General features: G+C 36.2%; 3 protein-coding genes across 7 annotated transcripts; 1 reads left to right on the top strand and 2 right to left on the bottom strand.

Annotated features, from left to right (window-relative positions):
* Nucleotides 1-192: 192 nt before the first annotated feature.
* Nucleotides 193-10,256, bottom strand: LOC143554609 (DUF724 domain-containing protein 7-like). 5 transcript variants are annotated; one of them, XM_077044327.1, is made up of 9 exons: nt 9,774-10,256; nt 2,977-3,393; nt 2,276-2,584; nt 2,102-2,183; nt 1,783-2,021; nt 1,603-1,699; nt 1,257-1,502; nt 1,084-1,161; nt 193-1,008 (listed from the first exon to the last, which is right to left on the bottom strand). In XM_077044327.1, exons 1-9 carry the CDS (start codon nt 10,212-10,214, stop codon nt 416-418), a joined length of 2,502 nt encoding a protein of 833 aa, XP_076900442.1. In that variant the 5' UTR covers nt 10,215-10,256; the 3' UTR covers nt 193-415. The 5 variants fall into 5 exon arrangements, with proteins under 5 accessions (XP_076900442.1, XP_076900440.1, XP_076900441.1 ...); XM_077044325.1 differs by having other exon boundaries at nt 198-1,011; XM_077044326.1 differs by having other exon boundaries at nt 198-1,011; nt 1,603-1,696.
* Nucleotides 10,257-11,676: 1,420 nt separating this feature from the next.
* Nucleotides 11,677-15,940, bottom strand: LOC143554587 (SWR1-complex protein 4-like). The gene is made up of 17 exons (XM_077044306.1): nt 15,690-15,940; nt 15,426-15,518; nt 14,453-14,518; nt 14,289-14,348; nt 14,134-14,190; nt 13,832-13,961; nt 13,666-13,733; nt 13,463-13,555; nt 13,326-13,373; nt 13,078-13,248; nt 12,883-12,993; nt 12,693-12,788; nt 12,531-12,599; nt 12,390-12,426; nt 12,259-12,302; nt 12,052-12,141; nt 11,677-11,973 (listed from the first exon to the last, which is right to left on the bottom strand). The coding sequence occupies exons 1-16, from the start codon at nt 15,801-15,803 to the stop codon at nt 12,064-12,066; spliced, it is 1,335 nt and encodes a 444-aa protein (XP_076900421.1). The 5' UTR covers nt 15,804-15,940; the 3' UTR covers nt 11,677-11,973; nt 12,052-12,063.
* A 2,380-nt stretch (nt 15,941-18,320) lies between these two features.
* On the top strand, nt 18,321-21,388 carry LOC143554586 (GDSL esterase/lipase At3g62280-like). The gene is made up of 5 exons (XM_077044305.1): nt 18,321-18,531; nt 18,616-18,801; nt 19,781-19,944; nt 20,026-20,296; nt 21,168-21,388. The coding sequence occupies exons 1-5, from the start codon at nt 18,321-18,323 to the stop codon at nt 21,386-21,388; spliced, it is 1,053 nt and encodes a 350-aa protein (XP_076900420.1).
* The last annotated feature ends 218 nt before the right edge of the window (nt 21,389-21,606 follow it).

Genomic DNA, 21,606 nt, shown 5'->3' with positions numbered 1-21,606 from the left:
TGAGAGCTTCTTCAGTTCTTCCCATCTGAACTTCTAATACTTACCTCTATACCTGCTCGATTAAGCGTTTGTATCGTTTACTTCACTCGTCATGTTAAAACCATATCACTACAATGATGTTGAATTAAGCATTTTAAAGTTGGCACGAATGAATTTCGTTACCAATTATAGGCTTCGTATACTCGTTCTTTCAAACTAAAAAGAACGCAGACACACTGAGTAATAAGAATTTCAGAGTGAAGCGGCATTAAGTATGAATAGGAAACTAAGGGGTTATAAGTCAATGTTATGTTTACCTGTAACAACGAGGGTGGTGACAACGATGACGACCACCACTAGTTTACAACTACAATTCAAAACAAAAACAACACAACATTCACATCAACAAGAAACCTAAACAATAACAACCAACTAATCACAAAGGGGCCGCGGCTAACTTATCAAATTCCGCACCTACTCTCTTCATTTCTTCCTCAATTTCCTCGGACAATGCTTCCATAACACCAATCTCCGAATCAAATTTCTTCTTCTTCAACACCACCTGTTTCCTTTTAGCCTCCAGCTCCTTTATCTGTCTATCGATCGCTTTAATCTCTTCATCAAAAGGTTGCTCACTATGTTCCTCTATTTTCTCAGCAACCCCTTTTGACCGCTCTACCAATTCGTCCTGTTTGTCCTTGAACAAAAGCAATCGAGTCAACCGATCTCTTATCACCTTAACATCAAACCCGTTGTTTTCGAGTTCCACAAGGGTCTCCAAAAAGTCCTCTATTCTACTTCTTGGTTCATCAAATCTCAAACCAAGAGTCTTGTTAACCAGGATCGAAAATGTAACCATAGTACCGATGGCTAACCCTTCACGAGCACTTTCTTTCACACCTTCCAACAGTGGACGGAAATGTGGTTTTTGTGGAAGCATCCGGAAGGCTTCCATTGATTCTACGGTTTCCCATAGTGGTGTGGTTCTGGCAACTGGTACACCAAGTGCAAGTCTCTCATCCGCAGTTCCTTCTAGAGATGTAATTGATCATCATCGATTTAAAAATTTCAAAAAAATTTAAAATTTGGTAAAAAGAGCCTTACCTGGGCCATGATAAGTTGGAGAGTGTTTAGCTTCAAACAAAATAGAAATAGGTTCATCATCGTTAGTTGCAACGATATCTACATCAAAAACAGTTATGTTAGGATTGCTAGGGCATCATGATGATCATCATTAAATGATTAACCATTAACTTATAAGAAAGTTATCATTGAACCTTGAGCAGGAGACTCGGTGTTTACACTAATTGTCCTCCGTTTTCCCCGTTTTCCTTTCCTTGCTGAATACTTTTTCGTCCCTTGACTCGGTTGACCATCTGTACTTTTATTTGGTAGCTTGTCTTTACTCAATGGAGCCTTCTGTATCCCCGACGTCGGTTGCTCCTTTACAGGCCCCTGGTTCTCTTCTTTCTTTTGACCATCTTCCACCACAGATGGAACAACATCTCCATTCTGATTATTAACTGCAATTTTATAAAAAAAATGTTTAGAAGTATGCATTGTTAAATTGTCAAACCACAATTCATGAATAAATAATTAAAATAAATAAAAGTTAAAGGTTACCCGTGGCAGGAGTCGTTGGGCTTGAAGGCCGTAACTTAGGTGGTCTACCCCTCTTTCTTTTTGGAGCAACAGATGCAGTATCCACTTCACTTCCCTGCTAATGAAAATATGAAAAACATTACAACCACCCAATTTATATAAAATTTTAGTAGAAGTACAAAATTATGTTTTTTTTCTCACCTTCTCAGCTACTGTTAATGGTGAAAGTGGAACACTGGGTGGTTGCGTGTCACTTTCTGTAACATTCGGGGTCTTTTCAATGGACAGCTTCTGAAGTATATTCCCTTGTGATACTGACATCCCATTACATTGCAAACCCACGACAACAGGAACAATAGAATCTTCGTCAATATCGTCTTCTTCCTGAATTTCTTCCACAATTTCTTCGGTTATTGATTTGGGGGTGGAGTCAACTTTAGCTGAAATTGTTTTCATCTTAAGCTTTCAATAAACAAGGTTGCTAATTAAGTTTAGAACTAGGATTCCATTAACCACACACCTGTGTCACAAGCTTGCAAGCTCCTAAGCTCGTTGGTTAACTTCCCTCTCTTTCTTGGAGAATCCGTTGTTAGCTTACTACCCTGCAATTGAAAAAAATAAATCAACTTTGCCCCCTGGACACCCATTGCTTGTTAGATAAAAAAAATATAATTGTATAGGACATTCAGCTCACCACTTTTTTTCCACTAGAAAGATTCTCACTTTTACCAACGGCTTGGCCAGCCATTCCAGTTACTTCAGAGTTAATGCCCTCAGATTTACCAACAGATGAACCGTTTGTTTTTTTACTTGAATCATCGTTCATAATTTCATCATGTGGTTTCTTTGAAGACGGTGCACCATTATCATTGCTATCAATTTTTTTCTGCCTTGCTCTCTTCATTCTTGATGTTGCAATAGTGGATTGTTTGTCAGTGTTGGGTGTTGTCTGCTCAATTTGCTGCTCTATCAAGGAAGGAGGTGTTCTCCCATCCATGTCACCCTACACAGAGTTAAGATTTATATAATTACAACCTCCACCAACACAATTAGTTCAAGTTCAATCACAAAAGGCACATTTACAATAGCATATAAACAAGTTTATTTGCTCAAATAAGACTAGATTCTTAATCTGTGTATGTATGTTAACATCTAATTGCATTTAGTATACATTTTCAAGTATATATGATCGATATTGTACCTAAGCTAATGCATACACATATGATCTTTAGGAACATTTTAGACCATTCCACATTTTCTTCTAGACAACAAACACGTATTTACTTACTACTTAGTTCACAGTGAACAACCAAATAGACTGGGAGTCTGGGACAAGTGCAAATAACAAACAAGTAATCCAGTTAACCATATATGTGCATACAATGAAATGAATACCTGAGAAGCATTGAACCATTTTCCACCTTTCCACTCCATATGTGGCCTTACTCTCGAGCAAACAAACTCTCTTTCCTGTTTCGTATGTTTAAAGAACACATTATACCTATTGTCAGCAAGTTCTTTGGTTACTACTCCACTCCACCATCCAAAATCATAATAAGCATCCACCTTTTCCAACAAAACAAAACTCTTAACTCTCAAAGGAGGCGGTGTCGGACGAATATGAAGATAATCTACTGTTGCTTTATGAAGAACCGCCTCGTCACCACTTCCCGGCTGCTGATACTCAACCAAAAAAGTATTGTTGTCGGTGTTTTTTAATATAGTTGCAGGAAGCCAACAATCACGCGCATTCTCTCTCTCAAAAGACACTTCCACTTTTTTGCCTACAGTGAACAGCAATCCTGCTGTTCCCTTCCGAGAATTTGTCAGAGAAACGAAATCAGAAGCATAATTTAAAAATTAGCATCAACAAACAAACAACAAATAAACTTCAGATTTCAAATTTTAACAAACCAATATCAAACTGAGAGCACATTATAGATGACAAAAAGCACGGTGAATTACTTGCTATATAAACAAACAGAACGTTCGGCGAACTATTCGTTAACTGTTCGTCGAGAAATTTGTTATGTCCGGTTCGTATCATGAATAAAAAAAATCATTCGATTAATTAAATGAATGAGGATGAACAGAGGCCATGCTCCCTCAATTGAGTTCGTTTACGTCGGTTTATGTTCATTAATGTTTGACCATTATAAGTTTTTATTATTTTTCAATGAGTTTTCTAATCTTATCATATAGATTCAAGCAAAATTATTAACTATAAAACAGAAATATATATGAGTATTATGTGATTAAATTATATGTAAAACTAAAATATGAATATGAATTTTAAGAAAAAAGTCAAAAACACCAACAAAAACTTGGTAGTCAAACCGAACCGTTGTCACTAACCATTGTCGATTAGCCAAATCAAATAAAACATTGCTTGTGTTCGTAAACCGTTCATGAACAAGTACACGAACAGATTTTGTTCCCTTAGGTGTTTGTAAACCGTTCGCTTGACGATAAAAGCTTAATGAACAAACAAGAGCAAGGCCTTGTTCAGCTCGTTTACAGCCCTAAGTATAATCTTTCAAACACTCCAAAAAATTTCGACCAATACTTGACCAACTTTAAACCATTTGAACCAATGCTTTGACCGACTACCGATTTGCTGGTCCAATTAGGTAAAATCAAATCCGTAGCATACCAAATTAGCAATTGGTAACCAATCGCAATTTTCACAACACTGCAACAAACATACTCCTAAGTACAAATACCACCACACCAAAATCCAATTAAAAGAGAACAATAAACCCTAAACGCCGTGCCTTAGTTACTGTATAGATAAATCCCCTAACATGTAAATGAACCTAACCACAAACTTGGTAGCCAATCAATAAAACTCTATCTGTGTTCATTTGTGTACGTAAACCATTCACAACAAGTTCATTTCTTCTATAAAAGTCGCCGGAATTGTTGGTTCACCTTGTTGTGTTGTCTAGCTCGATTCGTTATATCTCGGTGTTCTCCCGGTTTTGATAAACGAGGGTTTCTTGTAACCTGGCTGCCGTTGAGCTGTATCTACCTTCATCATCTTCACGGTATACTCGTTCCTTTCTCACTATTATTATTATTATTATTAGTATTATTATTATTATCATTAGAACATACGTGATCCGGATCTTTGGAGTTTATTTTCATTTTAAGATCTCTTGACTATTATTGTTATTGCTACACACTATTATTATTATTATTATTAGTTTTTGTTACTATTATTATTATTATTATTATTATTGATTTGGTGTTCTATTGCTTGTGTTTGTGTGTTTAGTTGCAACCATAGAGTGTAGGAACCATGACTATTACCTAAGACCATGTCCTGAAACGAGGGGTGTAGGAAAGAGTAAAGATAGGGAGCGTATATTGCGTTTGGCTTCTTGGAATGTAGGAACATTAAATGGTAAGTTGCTAGAATTGGTAGATGTGCTTAAAAGACGTAGGGTTCAGATAGCATGCCTCCAGGAGACTAAGTGGAAAGGACATAGAGGGGCTGAGTGTAATGGGTATAAGTTGTGGTACTCGGGGTCTGATGGAGCTAGGAATGGAGTGGGGTTTCTAGTGGCTAAGGAAATACACACTAGTGTGGTGGAGGTGATAAGACATAATGACAGGATTATGGTGTTGAAATTAGTACTAGGAGAGGAAGTAGTGGCAGTAGTCTCCGCCTACGCGCCCCATGTAGGCCTAGGGGATCAGGAAAAGAGAGAATTTTGGGATTGCCTAGACGCAGTGGTAGGGGGCATACCTAGGGGGGGAGAGGATTTGCATAGGAGGTGATTTTAATGGACACATTGGTAAGGTTAAGGATGATTTTCAAGCCGTACATGGGGGTTTCGGTTTTGGTGATAGGAATGAGACCGGAACAGATCTTCTAGAGTTTGCGGTGGCACATGACCTAGGTATTATAAATTCTTATTTTAGGAAACAAGATTCTCATTTAATCACTTTTAGCAGTGGCGGACGCGACACGCAAATTGACTACCTTTTGATGAGGCAAAGAGACCGACGTTGGTGGAAGGACTGCAAAGTCATACCTGGGGAGGCAGTTGTGACTCAACATCGACTACTAGTGACAGATATAGCCTTCAGAAATAAGCTGACTGTTCGAGAGAAGAAAGGTACACCGAGAATTCGATGGGGAAATTTGAAGGACGAAAATCTCCTACTGTTTAAGGATAAACTCATGCTGCATACGCGGGCTCGACTAAATGGGGACTCAACTCATATATGGGAAGCTATGGAGACAAAGATCATCCAAGTAGCAAAGGAGACTCTCGGGGTCACAACAGGAAAGACAAGTGGGCATAAGGAGTCTTGGTGGTGGAATGACGCAGTGCAAGACAAGATAAGGGACAAACAAGGATGTTTTAGAGAGCTAATGAGGTGCACGAATGAGGAGGAGCGAGTGGAATTGAGGGACAACTACAAAACGGCCAAGATAGAGGCGAAGATGGCGGTGGCGGAAGCAAAGAAGGCGGCCTTTAAACGGATGTATGAAAGTCTAGAAACAAAAGAGGGGGAACATGCTATGTTTAAGATTGCCAAAGCCAGGGAGCGTAAAAGGCAAGATCTAGGACTGGTGAAGTTCATAAAGGATACAGATGGGCATGTACTGGTCAAGGAGCAGGACATCAAGCTAAGATGGCAAACCTACTTCCACAATCTTTTTAACAATGGGAGAGCTTTCCAAGAAGAACATGACAACACAAACTTTCAACGACAACAATCGAATAACTGCTACTGCCGACGGATCACACGAGAAGAGGTGAAGGATGCACTTAGGAGAATGGGAAGGTCTAAGGCGGTTGGCCCAGACAACATACCCATCGAGGTGTGGAAGTGTCTGGGGGGGGGGAAGGAGTCATGTGGTTAACTACTCTGTTCAATAGTATTCTCAAATCAGGTAAGATGCCAGACCAGTGGAGGAGCAGCGTTGTAGTTCCTATCTATAAGAACAAAGAAGACGCCCAATGTTGTGGTAACTACCGAGGAATCAAACTACTAAGTCATACTATGAAGCTATGGGAAAGAGTGATTGAGGGTAGACTTAGACGAGAAACTCAGGTTACGGTCAACCAATTTGGCTTCATGCCGGGGCGTTCCACCACAGAGGCAATACACCTTCTAAGAAGATTAATGGAAAAGTATAGGGAGAAGAAGCGTGATCTACATATGGTGTTTATTGACCTAGAAAAGGCCTACGACAGTGTGCCACGAAAGGTGCTCTGGGAGTGCTTGGAGGGTAGAAGAGTGCCCAGGAAATACATAGAGATAATTATGGATATGTATACCAGGAGTGAAACAAGTGTCCGTGCGCCAGTGGGGATACTGATTTCTTTCCTGTAGAGGTAGGTCTTCACCAGGGGTCAGCGTTGAGCCCGTTTCTTTTTGCAGTAGTCTTGGATGAGTTGTCAAAGTCGATTCAGGGGACTCTCCCGTGGTGCATGATGTTCGCAGACGATATTGTGTTACTTGCTGAGAAAAAACAAGATCTAAACATGAGGCTTGAGGAGTGGCGAACAACCTTAGAGACAAAAGGTTTAAAGATTAGCCGATCTAAGACGGAGTACCTCCACTGTGATTTTGGTGGGATAAACGACAATGAAGACGCACAGATCACAATTGAAGGGCAGGTGGTCCCGCAGGTAACGAAGTTCAAGTATTTTGGATCATTTGTACAGAGCGATGGGGAATTAGACAGTGATGTGACCCACCGAGTTCAGGTAGGATGGTGTAGATGGAAAGCAGCCACAGGTATATTGTGCGACAAGAGTTTCCCGACTAAACTAAAGGGAAAATTCTATAGGGTGGCAGTTAGACCTGCAATGCTATATGGAACAGAGTGTTGGGCCATCAAGAAGGCACAAGTGCGGAAGATGGAGGTAGCAGAAATGAGAATGCTACGTTGGATATGTGGGCACACAAGGCTAGACCGAATAAGAAACGTTGTGTTTCGCGAGAGATTAGGGGTGGCGAACATAGCAGACAAGATAAGAGAGTGGAGATTGAGATGGTTTGGACATGTAAAGAGAAGACAGACGACGAATCCTGTTAGATCCGTAGAAAACATTACTATAGAGGGGAGGAGGGGTAGAGGACGACCGAAATTGACTTGGGATGAGAGGATTAGGCATGATTTGATAGACCTAAACCTCTCCGAGGACATGGTTGAGGATAGGAATTCGTGGAGAAGTAGAATTAAAGTTAAGGATTTTTAGAGAGAATTGAATACCTTAGGGCTTAGACTTAACTTATTTAGGTCGCATACCATAATGGTATTTCCCTTACATATATTATTATTATTATAATTATTATTAGCTTTTATATAGCTGTTAAACTGTGATCTTATTATTAATATTATTATAATTAGTAGTAGTTTGTATATAACTGTTAAACTTTGATTTCCTTTATTTTGCTTCATACACATGTACTTAGAGCCGAGGGTCTCTCTGGAAGCCACCTCTACATTCCTTTGGATGGAGATACGGTGTGCCTACATCCCACCCTCCCCAGACCCTACTTATAGCTTTGTTGTCGGTGGGATTTTACTGGGCATGATTGATTGATTGAGATGTTCATGAACCGTTCGCTTGTCCGATAAAAGCTTAACAGACTAACATGAACAATGCCTTGTTCGATTCGATTCATTTACAGCTCCAAGTATAATCTTTCAAATACTTCAAAAATTATGACCAATTTCGACAAATGTCAACTGATTTCGACCAACTAACGGTTTATTAGTCTGTTCAGACAAAATCGAATTGGTAGCACAATGAATTAACAATTAATCCGTAACCAACCAAGATTTTTACAACACTGCAACAAATAAACTCCTAAGTTCAAATACTATCACACCAAAATCCAATTAGAAAGCACATTATACCAAATAAACCCTAAGCACGTTGTCACAGGCCATTCTCGGTTAGCCAAATAAAATAAAACATTGTTTGTGTTTGTAAACTGTTCATGAACAAGTTCAATTCCTTAATCAACAAACACGAACAAAAAATGCCGTTCGGTTAGGTGTTTGTGAATCGTTCGCTTGGCCTATAAAAGCTTAACGAACGAGGTCACGAACAAAAACAAGGCCTTGTTCAATTCGATTCATTTACAGCCCAAAGTGTAATCCTTCAAATACTTCAAAGATTTTGACCAATAATAACAAATGTGACCGATATTGAATGATTTGGACTAGCTTTGCTGATTTTCTAGTCTAACTAGGTAAAACTGAACCGGTAGCACACCGAATTAACAATTAAATGGTAACTAACTGAGATTTTTACAACACTGCAACAAATAAACTCCTAACTCTAAATATTATCACACCAAAATCCAATTAGAAAGCACATTATCCCAAATAAAACCCTAAACACGATGCCTCACTTATCGTATAACTAAATCCCCCAAAAATCCCCATATGTGCAAATTAACCTAACCAACAACAATAAACCCTAACATACATAGAAAGTACACATATAGTAATTAACAGAGTTCAATTAATCAATAACAAAGCAGCAAATGCATAAACCTGCTTCTGCGGTTGGAACCATCTTTCAAATACTTGAAAATTTTTAACCGATTCGGACCAGATTTGCCGATTTTCTGGTCCAATTAGGTAAAATCGAATGAATTAACAATGACTCAGTAAGTAATCGGGATTTTTTACATCAATTGAACTCAAATATTATCACATCAACATCCAATTGCAGAGCACATTATAAGTACATATAAGCCATAAGCACGGTACAAAACCCCCAAATATTACTATATGTATAGAAAGTACACATATAGCAGTTAGCAGAGTTCAATTAATCAATAATTAATATTAAAAATAAAGGAATAATAATAAAGCAGCAAGTGCATAAACCTGCTTCTATATGTACAAATAAACCCTAAGCATGGTATAAAACCCCCAAATATGTAAATTAACCTAAACAACAACAACAATAAACCCTAGCATACATAGAAAGTACACATATAGTAACATTTGCAGAGTTCAATCAATTAACAATCAATAATCAATAATTAATAATAATAATAAAGCTGCAAATGTATAAACAAAACCCCCAAATATGTAAATTAACCTTACCAACAACAATAAACCCTAACATAGATAGAAAGTACACATATAGTAACATTTGCAGAGTTCAATCAAATAATAATAACAAAGCAGCAAATGCATAAACCTGCTTCTGCGGTTGGAACCATCTGCCATTGACCCATCGTCTATGCACTCTGAGCTGCTCACAATTAACCCTAACCTGGTCACAATTAGACCGGTTTAAAAAGGTAACAATATAATTAAACTCGTCGATGACGTCAGTAACTACGCCTGTGCACCAGCCGTCGTTGTGAAACGCGTCAACGACGTCGTTTAGGTTGTAAGTTGAAGGACTAGTGGTTGAGAAGTGAGGCTTAGGTCTGACGTAAGCAGTGTCAGCGTATTCACGTAATCGAGTGGTGGATGAAGAGAAGAGGTTGTGGTATTCGAGGTAGACGAGTTTGTTGTGGTGGTGGATGACGGTGGCGGAGTAGTAGGTGTGGTCGTCGTCGGAGGTGACTTCAACGTCGGAGCCTTTGGTTAAGAAGGTGTAGGTGTGGGTGTCATGGACGTTGTCGTCATCCATCCCATTTCAGGTTTTGGAAACCCTAATTGGTAATTGGTCCTGTAAAATGAGTCGGTCAAACAAGGTGTCGTAGTGGTGTGGTGTGGTGTGGTGTGTGGTTTTTTTATTTGGGATGTGAATTGGAATTGGAATTGGAATTGGAATTGGAATTGGAATTGGAATTGAAATGAAACATGCTATTAGGATGAGTGTTTTCGGGAGGGTTATGGTGCTGGTATTAAATTCGGTATTGATTTTGTGCCGTTGGTACTGAATCGGTGCCAAGTTTTTTAGTTTTCGATATCGGTACAGTACCGGTATTTCATAAATTTTACACAAAATACCGATACTGGTATCAAATATTTCGAATTTACGGGATAGGGATTTTGGTCAACAAACCCGTTTAAAACTCAATACCGGTTTGGGTTGAAACTGGTTCGGTTTGGTCAACAAAAGTTAAAATCGGTTTATAGTCGGTTTATGTTAGGGTTGAAACCGGTTAATTACCATATTACGGTCGGTTTCGGTTCGGGTTTTGACCGGTTTTTGGCCGGGTTCGGTTAACCGATTTGGAACTTGTTTTGGTGGTGAGTTACAGAACGGTTCCAAACATACGGTTTCGATTAGTTCCAAACAGGTTTTCTATATAATCGATTTCAAACCGGTTCAGTTTTAGTTTGATTTTCGGATCGGTTAAGCGGTTTATTTGCCCACCTCTAATCTCGAGCTCATCCCTATGTGGAATTGTGCAAATGAACTTGGATTGATAAAAAGGCTCCAAACTAGTTAGGGGTGTTCTTCAAGTTAGTTTTTTTAGTTGGGTTTTTTGGGATTCAAAGTTTTAAATCAACACCCAAAAACTCAATCCAAATCTCTCACGGATTCTTCGAGTTCGGGTACGGGTTTTATCCGATCGGTTTTAGGTAAGAGTGACAACCCTAAAACTAGCAGAGCTTATTGAGCTGAGCTGAGTCTTAAAAAAAGCTCGTTTAGTTATTTTTAGTCGACCTTGAGTTTTCTAATGTTATCATCCAAACCTACATTTTACGTATTATTTTTAGCGGACCTTGATGGTGTAAAATGTGAAATTCGAGTAAAAGTAGACACACAATACAATTTTACATATCTAATGCTTTTAAACATAGTCATTACCTCACATGACTACAAAGGTTACAATTCACAAGTCTATAAATTTAAAACAAGATGTCTGGTAAGAGCATGTTTGTGATTGAATTTGAAAACAACTTATTACCTTATTGATTTTTTCAAAAACCCATTTTGATTGGCTTTTTCAAAAACCCATTTTAAAAAGCCATGATTTAAGGCTTTTAGAAAACCGTCTTTAAACTGTTTCAAAAAGCTAAAATAAAAGGAATTTTTGTAATTGCCAAACACCATTTAACTTATTGGCCTTTTGAAAACGCCAATAAGGTGTTTTCAAACTCTCCCGAACAGTTACAAAAAAAAACATGAGATGTCTGGTTATTTGTATTACTTGGTACCACATAAACTGATTTAGCATTCAACACACTTCAAATTCTAACATCCAACCATACATTTCCCAAAAGGTGTTACAACACCAAGTGTTGTGACCAGTAACTTAATTATATTTACATTACATTGCCTCATATCTCGCATTTGGCCGCTTCAAGTTCAAAGAAACCACCGAAGCCCAGTCTGCAATCTCCATGCTCCCTTGAGTTCCGATTGACTTTTCGCATGACGACGAGCAAACAAGAAGACAATCGATACGGGTCTCCATTTTCTTGATGACCAATAGCTGTCAGAATCAATCTCATAAATATCTTTTCTACCTGGATAAGAAGGCTAACATGCTTACTGATTATATAAACAATACCTGTCATATTAACTAACTATCCGTAGCCTTCAACTTTCGAGGCCTTTTGTTAGACTGCGCTGGTGAAGATGGAGCTTCTCTTCCCGGTCCCTTTAAACACAAAAAATATTACCGTTAACAGTTATCAATCCATGAAACATAATACCAATAATAAAATAATATGGAGATTGGAGATACAAACAAAGTTGCAGGAAACATGATCCATACCTTGCGTTTTTGGTCCCTTTTGCCAACTCTTTCTGTTGATATTGCTGGAAAAGGAACGAAGAATAAAACGAGATGAAAAAATGAAATAAGAAATATGAAATCACAAGTAAAAATCCAAACAAGCTTATTACCTCCAAAGCTTACTGAGTCGGGAACAAATGCACGGTCCTGTTCAATGACACGTAAACGCTGTCAGGTCGAACCATATCGAGAATAATAAAAAAAAATACAACAAAAACAGTTTGCCTTTGTCGTTAACAGGGATTAGTAACCTTTGGTGTGTCTGGTGTTTCAGTATATGAACCTTCACGGTAAGACGAACCTTCTTCTTTATTTTGCAACTGAAAAATAATAAAAAGGAAAAACTAATTTAGTAAGCCAAAAATAAAATAATCAGACTAATTAAAGAAACGAGCATAAAAACAAAACAACACCAGTTTCTGAAGATTTAAAAGAGTCAGTATCTCTTTTCGCAATTCCAGATGCTCTGCACAAACAGCTTTAGTCGGGACTTTGGGTTTCAAATTCACCTGTACAATACAAAAGGCAAAACTGTAAAAACCATGTCTGGTTTCTCAAAGAGTATCTATGGGATATAACATATAAGTAAATAATAATAAGAACCTTAAGCTCTTGTAAGAATTGTTCAACACGTTTGATAGTTCGCAATCCTGCTGATGAACTGGCAGCTTGCACCATTTGATCCAATGCATATGTTCTCAAGTACACCTTAAGCTGCATACACAATAAATCAGTAATATAAAATCAATTTCCTCAAGCACAAGCATATATGTGTTTGTATAGAGGATATTATGATACCGTGCGAAGAGAGGCTGCTGCAGCAGCAGCATTTTCTGCTATTGACATCAAAGGTGCAACACCTGAAGTAGCCTGAATATTAGAAGGTGATGCGGTTTCAGCAGCAGCAGCTTTTTCCATGCGTTCAGGACTAGCATTTGATGTGACTGCCAGCTCAGCATCCTGAGCAGCCTGAAATATAAAACATGACGCACGTGACAAGTGTCATCTTCACACACGTGTAGAAAGGAATCCAGTATTAAACTTACCTTTGCAGCCATACGAGCCTCCATTATTTTCTTAGCTTCAGAAAGAACCTAAAAACAAAGAATTAAAAAAATAAATGATTATTTTCCATCTAAATATATTTAAAACACTTTGATAATTTGAAGCGGAAAATGCACACCTCAGCATCTTTACGCTCTTGGTGCTTTGTCTGAGAGAGAACCATAGACAACGCACGCTTACGGTCTACCTCTTGAGAGATGTTGTATGGATCCTACATAAAAGAATAAATAAATCTTTAAAAGAAAGCCAAATAACTTGACAATTCATAAAAATGTTAAGGGAAACAAAATATAGAAAAACAAAAAGTGCAAATGTTCTTACTTTAACAAGAGGGTGATTAGAAACATCAGCAGGAGATGGAGCCCTTGCAATTAATATTGTCCGAGAAACTGCAATTGTATGGATAACAAAGAGAAATTAGTCATTTGTAGGTTTTAATAATGGAAGTGGTGTCATGATTTTAGACAAAAAATATAAACTAACTTACCACTGTAGTAGCGATTCTTGAGTTCCTCCACTGATCGAGATGTTGAAAATCTATCAGCAACTACAACGAACCGGAGATCGAAACGTTCACATAACTCGAAGAGTTCATCCGTCTCTTCTTTAGTCCATTCCTGGCAAAAAAGTATAACTGTATAAGTTTGCTAACAACAAAAATTTGACCAATGTTGATTTGTCTAGTCCTTGTTTAAAATTAACAAATATTTGTTATAAAAATTGAAATTTGATGGCTTATTCTAAAGAGCAAAAAACGCCGGTTAGCTGAATACATAATATGGCACTCACAGGATCTGTCAAATGCTTCTCATACTCCTCATCTGTGTACTTGATCACATCAACAGACTGCAACATTTCAAGTCAAAGTCAGCATGGCATCTATATCTATATACATACATATATACTAAATTCAATGGCTGTTATGAAAAGAAACAAGGCATTACCTTGTTGTACTTTGCAAACGAATAATCTCCAGTTGGCGGAGTTCCATTTACAACTCTGACCTATAACCATTTAAAATCGTTAAAACATACCACAAAATACATCCAGGTAACAATCAAACTTGTACATAATAAAAAATAAAGTACATAATATGATAACAATATACCCAGTGGTAAAGCTTCAAGTCATCTTTCCGAGCTGAGCTTGTGAATGAAAGCCATTCCCATGTTATCTAAAAGAATAATATCAAAACCATCAACAAAAGTCAAATGCATAACATGAATAACAGACTAGTGTAAACTTACAGTTACAAAAAAACAGTACACGCTAATTACACAACTTTAAAAAACATCACATAGAAGTCACAACTCTAGGCCTGCAAAGAGTGTATACAACCAAACGTTCAGCGAACTTTTCGTGAACCGCTCAGCAGGAAGCTTGCTTATGTTTGGTAGTTTAATAAACAAACGAACACAAATAAATTCTTCTTGTTCAGTTAATTAAATGAATGAACATGATCACATGTTCCGTTTGTTCATTAACGTTCGTGAATGTTCGTTTATTTCCGTTTGTTTAACCCATTTAGCTATGTAATTTTATAATTTTTAAGAATAATCAAACATCTATTAAACTTCAATTGGTGTTCGTTTATGTTCATGAGCTGTTCGTTTAGAATGTTAACGAACGAACATACATGAACACGCACCCGTTCATTTTCTTATCCAACAAACATAAACAATACGAAAACTCATTCGTTTAACTGTTCGTGTTCTATAAAGTTGAACAAATGAACACGAACACACCTACACAACTCATAACCTAGCCTTTTCATTTTCAGATTGATGGCGTTCGTTCATTTACGTTCGTGTCCGTGTTCCGTTTGTTCATTTACGTTTGCTTGTGTTCAGTCATATGTTCGTTTACTTACCTTCGTTCATTCTCATTTGTTTAACCCACTTAGCTACGAATTAGTACGAAACTTCATATTTTTTAAGAATAATTAAACATCTATTAAACTTCAATCGTTGTTCGTTTAGCATGCACACTCATTTTCCTAGCGAACTAACATAAACGATACGAAAATTCAGTTAAACAAACGAACACGAGCATGCCTACACAACTCATAACCACTAACTAACCTTCTCATTTTCGGATTTCTGACGTTTCTTCAGCTGATTAACATCAAGTGAAGGCATAAGAGGTGGTGGCACACCACCTGTAAGCGCATAAACCTGCAGCATATTACACAAAATTAAATAATAATAATAATAATAATAATAATAATAATAATTTCTATTTTGTAAATTAGGCACTGTTTCGCAGCTTCTGTTTTATGGCCTAATTACTTCGAACACGATTGCTTCGTTTCAAGTATTTTTTGACCGAATAATAATAATAATAACCTCACGCGAGATGCCATCAGGTTTCCGTTGAGAGTCTTTCTGCGGTCTCGATTTCTTCTCCGGTGGAATTGATAGTGAGTTCTTTGGGAGCCCTAAAATGTCCTTTGCGTCCATTAATATTATATTATTATTATTATTATTGAACTTAGGGTTTTGATTTCACTGAAGAAGATGAATGAATGTGATCTGGAAGTGAAGGATTGAGAAATTAGGGTTTGCAGGTTACAGATTCAACCGAGCGCGATGCTTTGAATGTTTCAAGCTCGGGTTAGGCTCGCTTGTTAATTTTTTTTATTACATACGAGTTAAGTTGATTCGAGCTTGTGTAGTAACTTAACCGTGACATGACACGATTTATCGTGACTATTGAACGTTGAAGAACGTTTGTTAAGTGTGTCGCTTACTTACATGTTTAATAAGTGGGTCATCCGATATGATAAATAGAATAATGTAAATAACTTTATGACCTAATTAACGCGATTAATATTAGAATTCAATGACATGAATTAAAGAGAACATCTTTAACACACTTGTTTGCGTGTCTCGCTCAACACAATTAACAGATCATAATAAATAATTGACGTAATATAATTCATAAAATCCTTAAATTAAAGAACGACTAAAAGGGAAATCCATAAAACTTAGTTATTTGGATAAACGAATCTTAAACATAAACACGTTGGGTTGGCATGTTAACATATTTAAGGCACGATTACTTAAGTGGATTATGTGTGTCATACTTGTTTAACCTCGTGTCGCATCATGTTATTGATGTTGGAAAATCAAGTTCTCATTTTATCTTGTGTATATTAGTGCTGCTCAATCCGATGAACACATGTGATATCTACAACCATTCTCGATAGGCACGATGCAACACAACAAGCGGATTTGAAGGAATGTCTTACAACTATCGGGATTATGGAGGCTTTATGGGCTTGAAAGAAACAAAATGAATTGACTGGTTTTAAATAACTATTAAGGGTCCAGTTATGTTTCTTGTTTACCAAATAACTAACACTCGTTATTAATCTATAAGAGCATAAATAGTCCTTCCAATTTTCTCATTTTCCCTATTTCATCCCGCATGCCACATTAGTTTTTCTTTGTTTTCCCAGTTGTTTCCCATTTACCCTAAACATCACGGTGTCATCCAACTTCTTCCAATTTTTTTCCCCAATTTCTTCCAAGGGATCTACCACACCCAAAATTCATCCAGGAGAAAGTGGGGAGTAATCCCCGGATTATGTGGGAAATGATCCAGGAGAAACCGCGGGGGGGGCCTGTCCAACCCCTTTTATTCCCGGCTCTACTCCACATGCTCTAAATACCTCTATTGTAAATGTAATCTCTGTTTCTAAGCATGAGAAATAACCTAGTTGCAACCTGTGGATGTGGGTCCCCCATTGAAACCGAACCACGTAAACATTCGTGTGTAGTTTATATATCTCTATGTGATTATCATATGTGTGTTCGTGTTGTCGCTTCCGCATTGCCGCCTAACGCACAACTCCCAAATCGAGGGTGGTCGCAGAAATTCCGTTTATTGATATCTTAGCTAGGTTAAATTCGTTCGATTTTGATAAAAAATACAAGGCTTGACCAATAAAATAATACAAGATTAGTTTGACTAAACATTAAAATCATAATCATAAGAATTAATAAAACCTAAATCACTTTTAACCACTTTTGACAATTTATCTACAAAGCATGTGTTCATAGTTCATACATTGTGTGCCTTTGTTTCCAACATCAATAAGTTTTATAATATTTTGACTTTAATCAACACACAAACATCCACTTGCACTTTCCTATTACACTTATATTAATATATAAGTTATATATCCTCATAGATCCAAAACTGGTGCTCATTAACATGTTCCCTTGTCTTGTCTTTATTTAACAAATACCAACATGTTTTTATAATTCCTCAAATGATGGTAACTCCACATGTTCTTCTTTACTTCTTAGTACCATATATATATATATATATATATATATATATATATATATATATATATATATATATATATATATATATATATATATATATATAGGTAAGGTTACTAAGAGAATCATTTGAAAATTGGAACTTTGAGAACCATTTTAGACCACTAAAAAGCCTCTAAAAAAATATTTAAAAATTTTTAAAACAAAAATTTTTAAAAAAACAAATTTCTTATATTTCATTCCGGTTCCATAAAAAAAACAAAAACCTCGTATTATATACATATGTATAATTACATTTAATCTCTAGTTACGTAATGTACACATATGTACGTTATCATTTACCTTAAATTGTACATATGAGTATAAAAAAACATGTATGTACATATATGTACATATTATACATATATGTATAATTTAGCTAATCCGAGACGTTTTTTTTATGAAATCGAGATGATAAATAAGAATTTTGGTTTTTGTTTTACTTTTTTCACTTTTGCGTTTTTTTATGAATTTGTTTTTTCATTTTTGGGTTTTTTGTGGTCCAAAATGTTTTTCATGGTTCTCAATTTTCAAATAGTTCTCACGTGATTCTGATCCTATATATATATATATAGATAGATAGATTGTATTTCATACTGTTATATATAAGACACAATAGATCATATCCAGTGGAAACCAATAGATATGAAGAGTGTAATCCTATTATTATGCATTTGCATGTTTATTGGACACTCAGTGTCCAAACCTCTTATTATCAACTTTGGTGACTCGAATTCCGACACAGGAGGCGTGCTAGCCGGTGCAGGACTCCCCATTGGCCTTCCACACGGCATTACATTCTTTCACCGAGGCACGGGCCGGTTGGGTGATGGCAGACTCATCATTGACTTTTTCTGTTAGTCAACTCTCTATTCCATCCATTTGTTGTTATTTTTGTTACTTTAACATGTTATGTGACAATATTAGTTATTGAAAACAGGTGAACATCTAAAGCTGAGTTATTTGAGCCCATATTTGGAATCACTGGCACCGAATTTTACAAGTGGAGTAAATTTTGCAGTGTCTGGTGCCATGACTCTACCGCAGTTTGTTCCTTTTCAAATCAGTGTTCAAGTCCGACAATTCGTCCATTTCAAGAATCGTTCGCTTGAACTCCTCTCGCTCGGTATGTTCATATTCGTTTAAATGCAATGTTGTCATTTTTTCCATATTGTTAGACTAGTTATGTAGCTATTATACTCTAAAACAGGGGTGTGCAAGAAACCGAAAAAACCGAGCCGAAACAAAAACCGACGGTTTGGTTTTATGTTTTTATAAAAACCGAACCGAACCGAACCGAATTCCTAAATTTATTTTTTTTATTATATTAAGTAATTTATAAGAATTTAATAAATATATAACTCATATATTTTTGGTCAAATATATAATAGTCTATTAGTTAACAATGAACAAAATTATTTATAGTTAAATTAATTATTTTTTGCTAACTTTTTTTTCCGCCACAAAATTTCAAGCTCAAACGACAAAAACCGAAAAAACCGAAACCAAAATGAAAACCGAAAAACTGAAACCAAACGGTTTCAAAAAATCCAAAAACCAAAAGTTTTGATTTTCGGTTTGGTTTTAGCCTAAAGCCGCACCGAACTACACCACACACCCCCCTACTCTAAAACGTATATTGCATATACTTTCTATAAATAGAACATTAGAACCTCTATGTAACCGTATTATACAGACAACCAATATACAACCTCGTTAGTAGTTTAACTATATTAGTAGTTATGAAAAATTAAAAAACAAGACTGTTCAGTTCATAACCAATAATATGTCAATAACTGCGAGAACCACATTAAATATTGTACAGTTGTACTACCTATTATATAAATGGACTAGAATGCATGTATATTTCAATATTTTTAAGATTTAATTTAAAAAAAAATGCAATATTTATAATCTCATATCTAAATTCATATGCACCTATGCACATATTTTTATAATTTTTTTCAAAAATTTCAAGAGAGAGGAGATAAGATCAAATAAACATTTGTTTTTCAAATTATGTTTCGTTTAAGCGAAATGCACGCGTCTTATGCGGTTCTCACAGTTCTCAACATACTATTAATTCTATAAAACACTCCCTGCAGGTTCTGGGAACTTCATCAATGAAAATGGATTTCGCAGCGCAATTTACATGATAGATATCGGACAAAACGATCTGCTAGTAGCACTATATGCATCAAATCTCACTTATGCACCAGTTGCAGCCAAAATTCCATCTTTTATAGCAGAGATTAAACTAGCTGTTCAAGTAAACATTATTATCATTTCATTTCATATTTTTATTCCATTTTTAAAAGCATGCTTAAGTTTCATATGTGAAAAAATGTAGAATTTATACCAGTACGGCGGTAGAAAGTTTTGGATACAGAGTACGAGCCCGTTAGGTTGTTCTCCTAAAGAGCTTGCTTTACATCCACACAACAGTACCGATCTTGACAAAATTGGATGCTTTCGGGTTCATAACGATTTAGCCAAACTTTTTAACAAAGGGCTACGTAAAATGTGCAAAGAGTTGAGACAAGAGTTAAAAGGCGCGGTTATCGTGTATGTGGATGTCTACAGCATCAAATATAATCTTTTCGCCAAACCGTCAAAATATGGTAATAACTGTGCGCGTGTGTGTGTGTGTGGGGGGGTTAACGGGTCGTGTTCGTGGGTTAGTGAGTCGAAGAGCGAAAATTTATGTTAGACACATTAACCCAAACAATGGTTTCACAAATTGACATGAACACAACTGTTTCAACCTGAAAAGGTTATTTTTACTTTCGTGCATATTAATACTCTAAAATTATAAAATTAAACTAATAATAATAATCTTAAATCTTAAATATATATAAACAAAACCTTTAATAGCTCTTTGGTTGCTTCCCACATCATTTCAAGCCACCAGATTGTTTTATATGTAAATGGAAGCTTTTATTTATTTGACCCGAATTCATGGGTATAGATAACCCTTAAACGGGTTATAACATCTCATTATATTAAAAATTAATCTTACCAAATATTTGATATAAAAATCCTATAAAATAGGGATATACTAATAATTAATATCCATTTAAAAAAATATTATTTATAATTAAGAAACAATTTTATAGTAAAAAAATAAGCGGGCCATGGGTCTCACCAAACCCATATAACTTTTAAACGGGTTATAACATCTCATTTAAATATGAAACCCTTTCATCATCAAACCCTACGTATATTATTAACTTCCTTACAATAAATAAAATTAAAATCCAAAAAATATATAAATATTAGAAACGAAAAATGAAAACAACCTAGTAATAATAATAAAAGGCATAAAATACCCAGTCCGACAAAATAATATTTGTTTAGTTTATTAAAATAAAAAGGTTAAATGGGCCAACCCGTTAACACGCTAGATCAACCTAACCGTTTAGCTACACGTGTTCATGGTCCGACCCAAACCTGTGAATTTCGTGTTACGAAGCTAATAATTTGTATTTACAGGATTTGTAGAACCATTTAAGGCATGTTGTGGGTATGGAGGGCCGCCAAACAACTACAATGTGAAAGCCACATGTGGCCAACCCGGGTACAACATATGCAACAATGTAACATCAGCTATAGAGTGGGATGGTGTTCATTACACAGATGCTGCAAATAAGGTGATTGCTGATACGATTCTTTCGACGCCATCATTAAATCTAGAGCGGTTTTGGTCGGACTGATACCGTCTTGTGCAAGTAGTCTACTTGTTAAAAATAAATTCTAGCCTACCTGCCTCTCTGTTGTAACTGGATACTTTTTTTTTAGTTAAATGAATACATGGTTTGTTTAATTATAGCAAATTTTGAATAAGCTGGGTAGAAAATTTTTAACAATATTTAGTTTAAGTTTGTGTCTCTTGTAGTTTTTTTATTTTTAAATGTTATAGATAGTTTTAGGG

This window comes from Bidens hawaiensis, unplaced genomic scaffold (assembly GCF_021521415.1).
Source record: "Bidens hawaiensis isolate Kalapana, Puna unplaced genomic scaffold, B.hawaiensis_p1.1 tig00017762_1, whole genome shotgun sequence".
In the NCBI taxonomy this organism is placed as follows: Eukaryota; Viridiplantae; Streptophyta; class Magnoliopsida; order Asterales; family Asteraceae; genus Bidens; species Bidens hawaiensis.
This window is presented reverse-complemented; position numbering and strand designations above follow the sequence as displayed.

Coding starts and splice junctions, on each gene's coding strand:
- LOC143554609 (XM_077044325.1), bottom strand. CDS start 10,214: ATGGATGACGACAACGTCCATGACACCCACACCTACACCTTCTTAACC. Junction 2,585..2,976: donor AATGGTTCAATGCTTCTCAG/GTATTCATTTCA, acceptor AACTCTGTGTAG/GGTGACATGGATGGGAGAAC. Junction 1,700..1,782: donor CATTAACAGTAGCTGAGAAG/GTGAGAAAAAAA, acceptor TATTTTCATTAG/CAGGGAAGTGAAGTGGATAC.
- LOC143554586 (XM_077044305.1), top strand. CDS start 18,321: ATGAAGAGTGTAATCCTATTATTATGCATTTGCATGTTTATTGGACAC. Junction 18,532..18,615: donor ACTCATCATTGACTTTTTCT/GTTAGTCAACTC, acceptor TATTGAAAACAG/GTGAACATCTAAAGCTGAGT. Junction 19,945..20,025: donor AGATTAAACTAGCTGTTCAA/GTAAACATTATT, acceptor GAAAAAATGTAG/AATTTATACCAGTACGGCGG.
- LOC143554587 (XM_077044306.1), bottom strand. CDS start 15,803: ATGGACGCAAAGGACATTTTAGGGCTCCCAAAGAACTCACTATCAATT. Junction 15,519..15,689: donor CTGATGGCATCTCGCGTGAG/GTTATTATTATT, acceptor AATATGCTGCAG/GTTTATGCGCTTACAGGTGG. Junction 12,303..12,389: donor CGACTCAGTAAGCTTTGGAG/GTAATAAGCTTG, acceptor TTCCTTTTCCAG/CAATATCAACAGAAAGAGTT.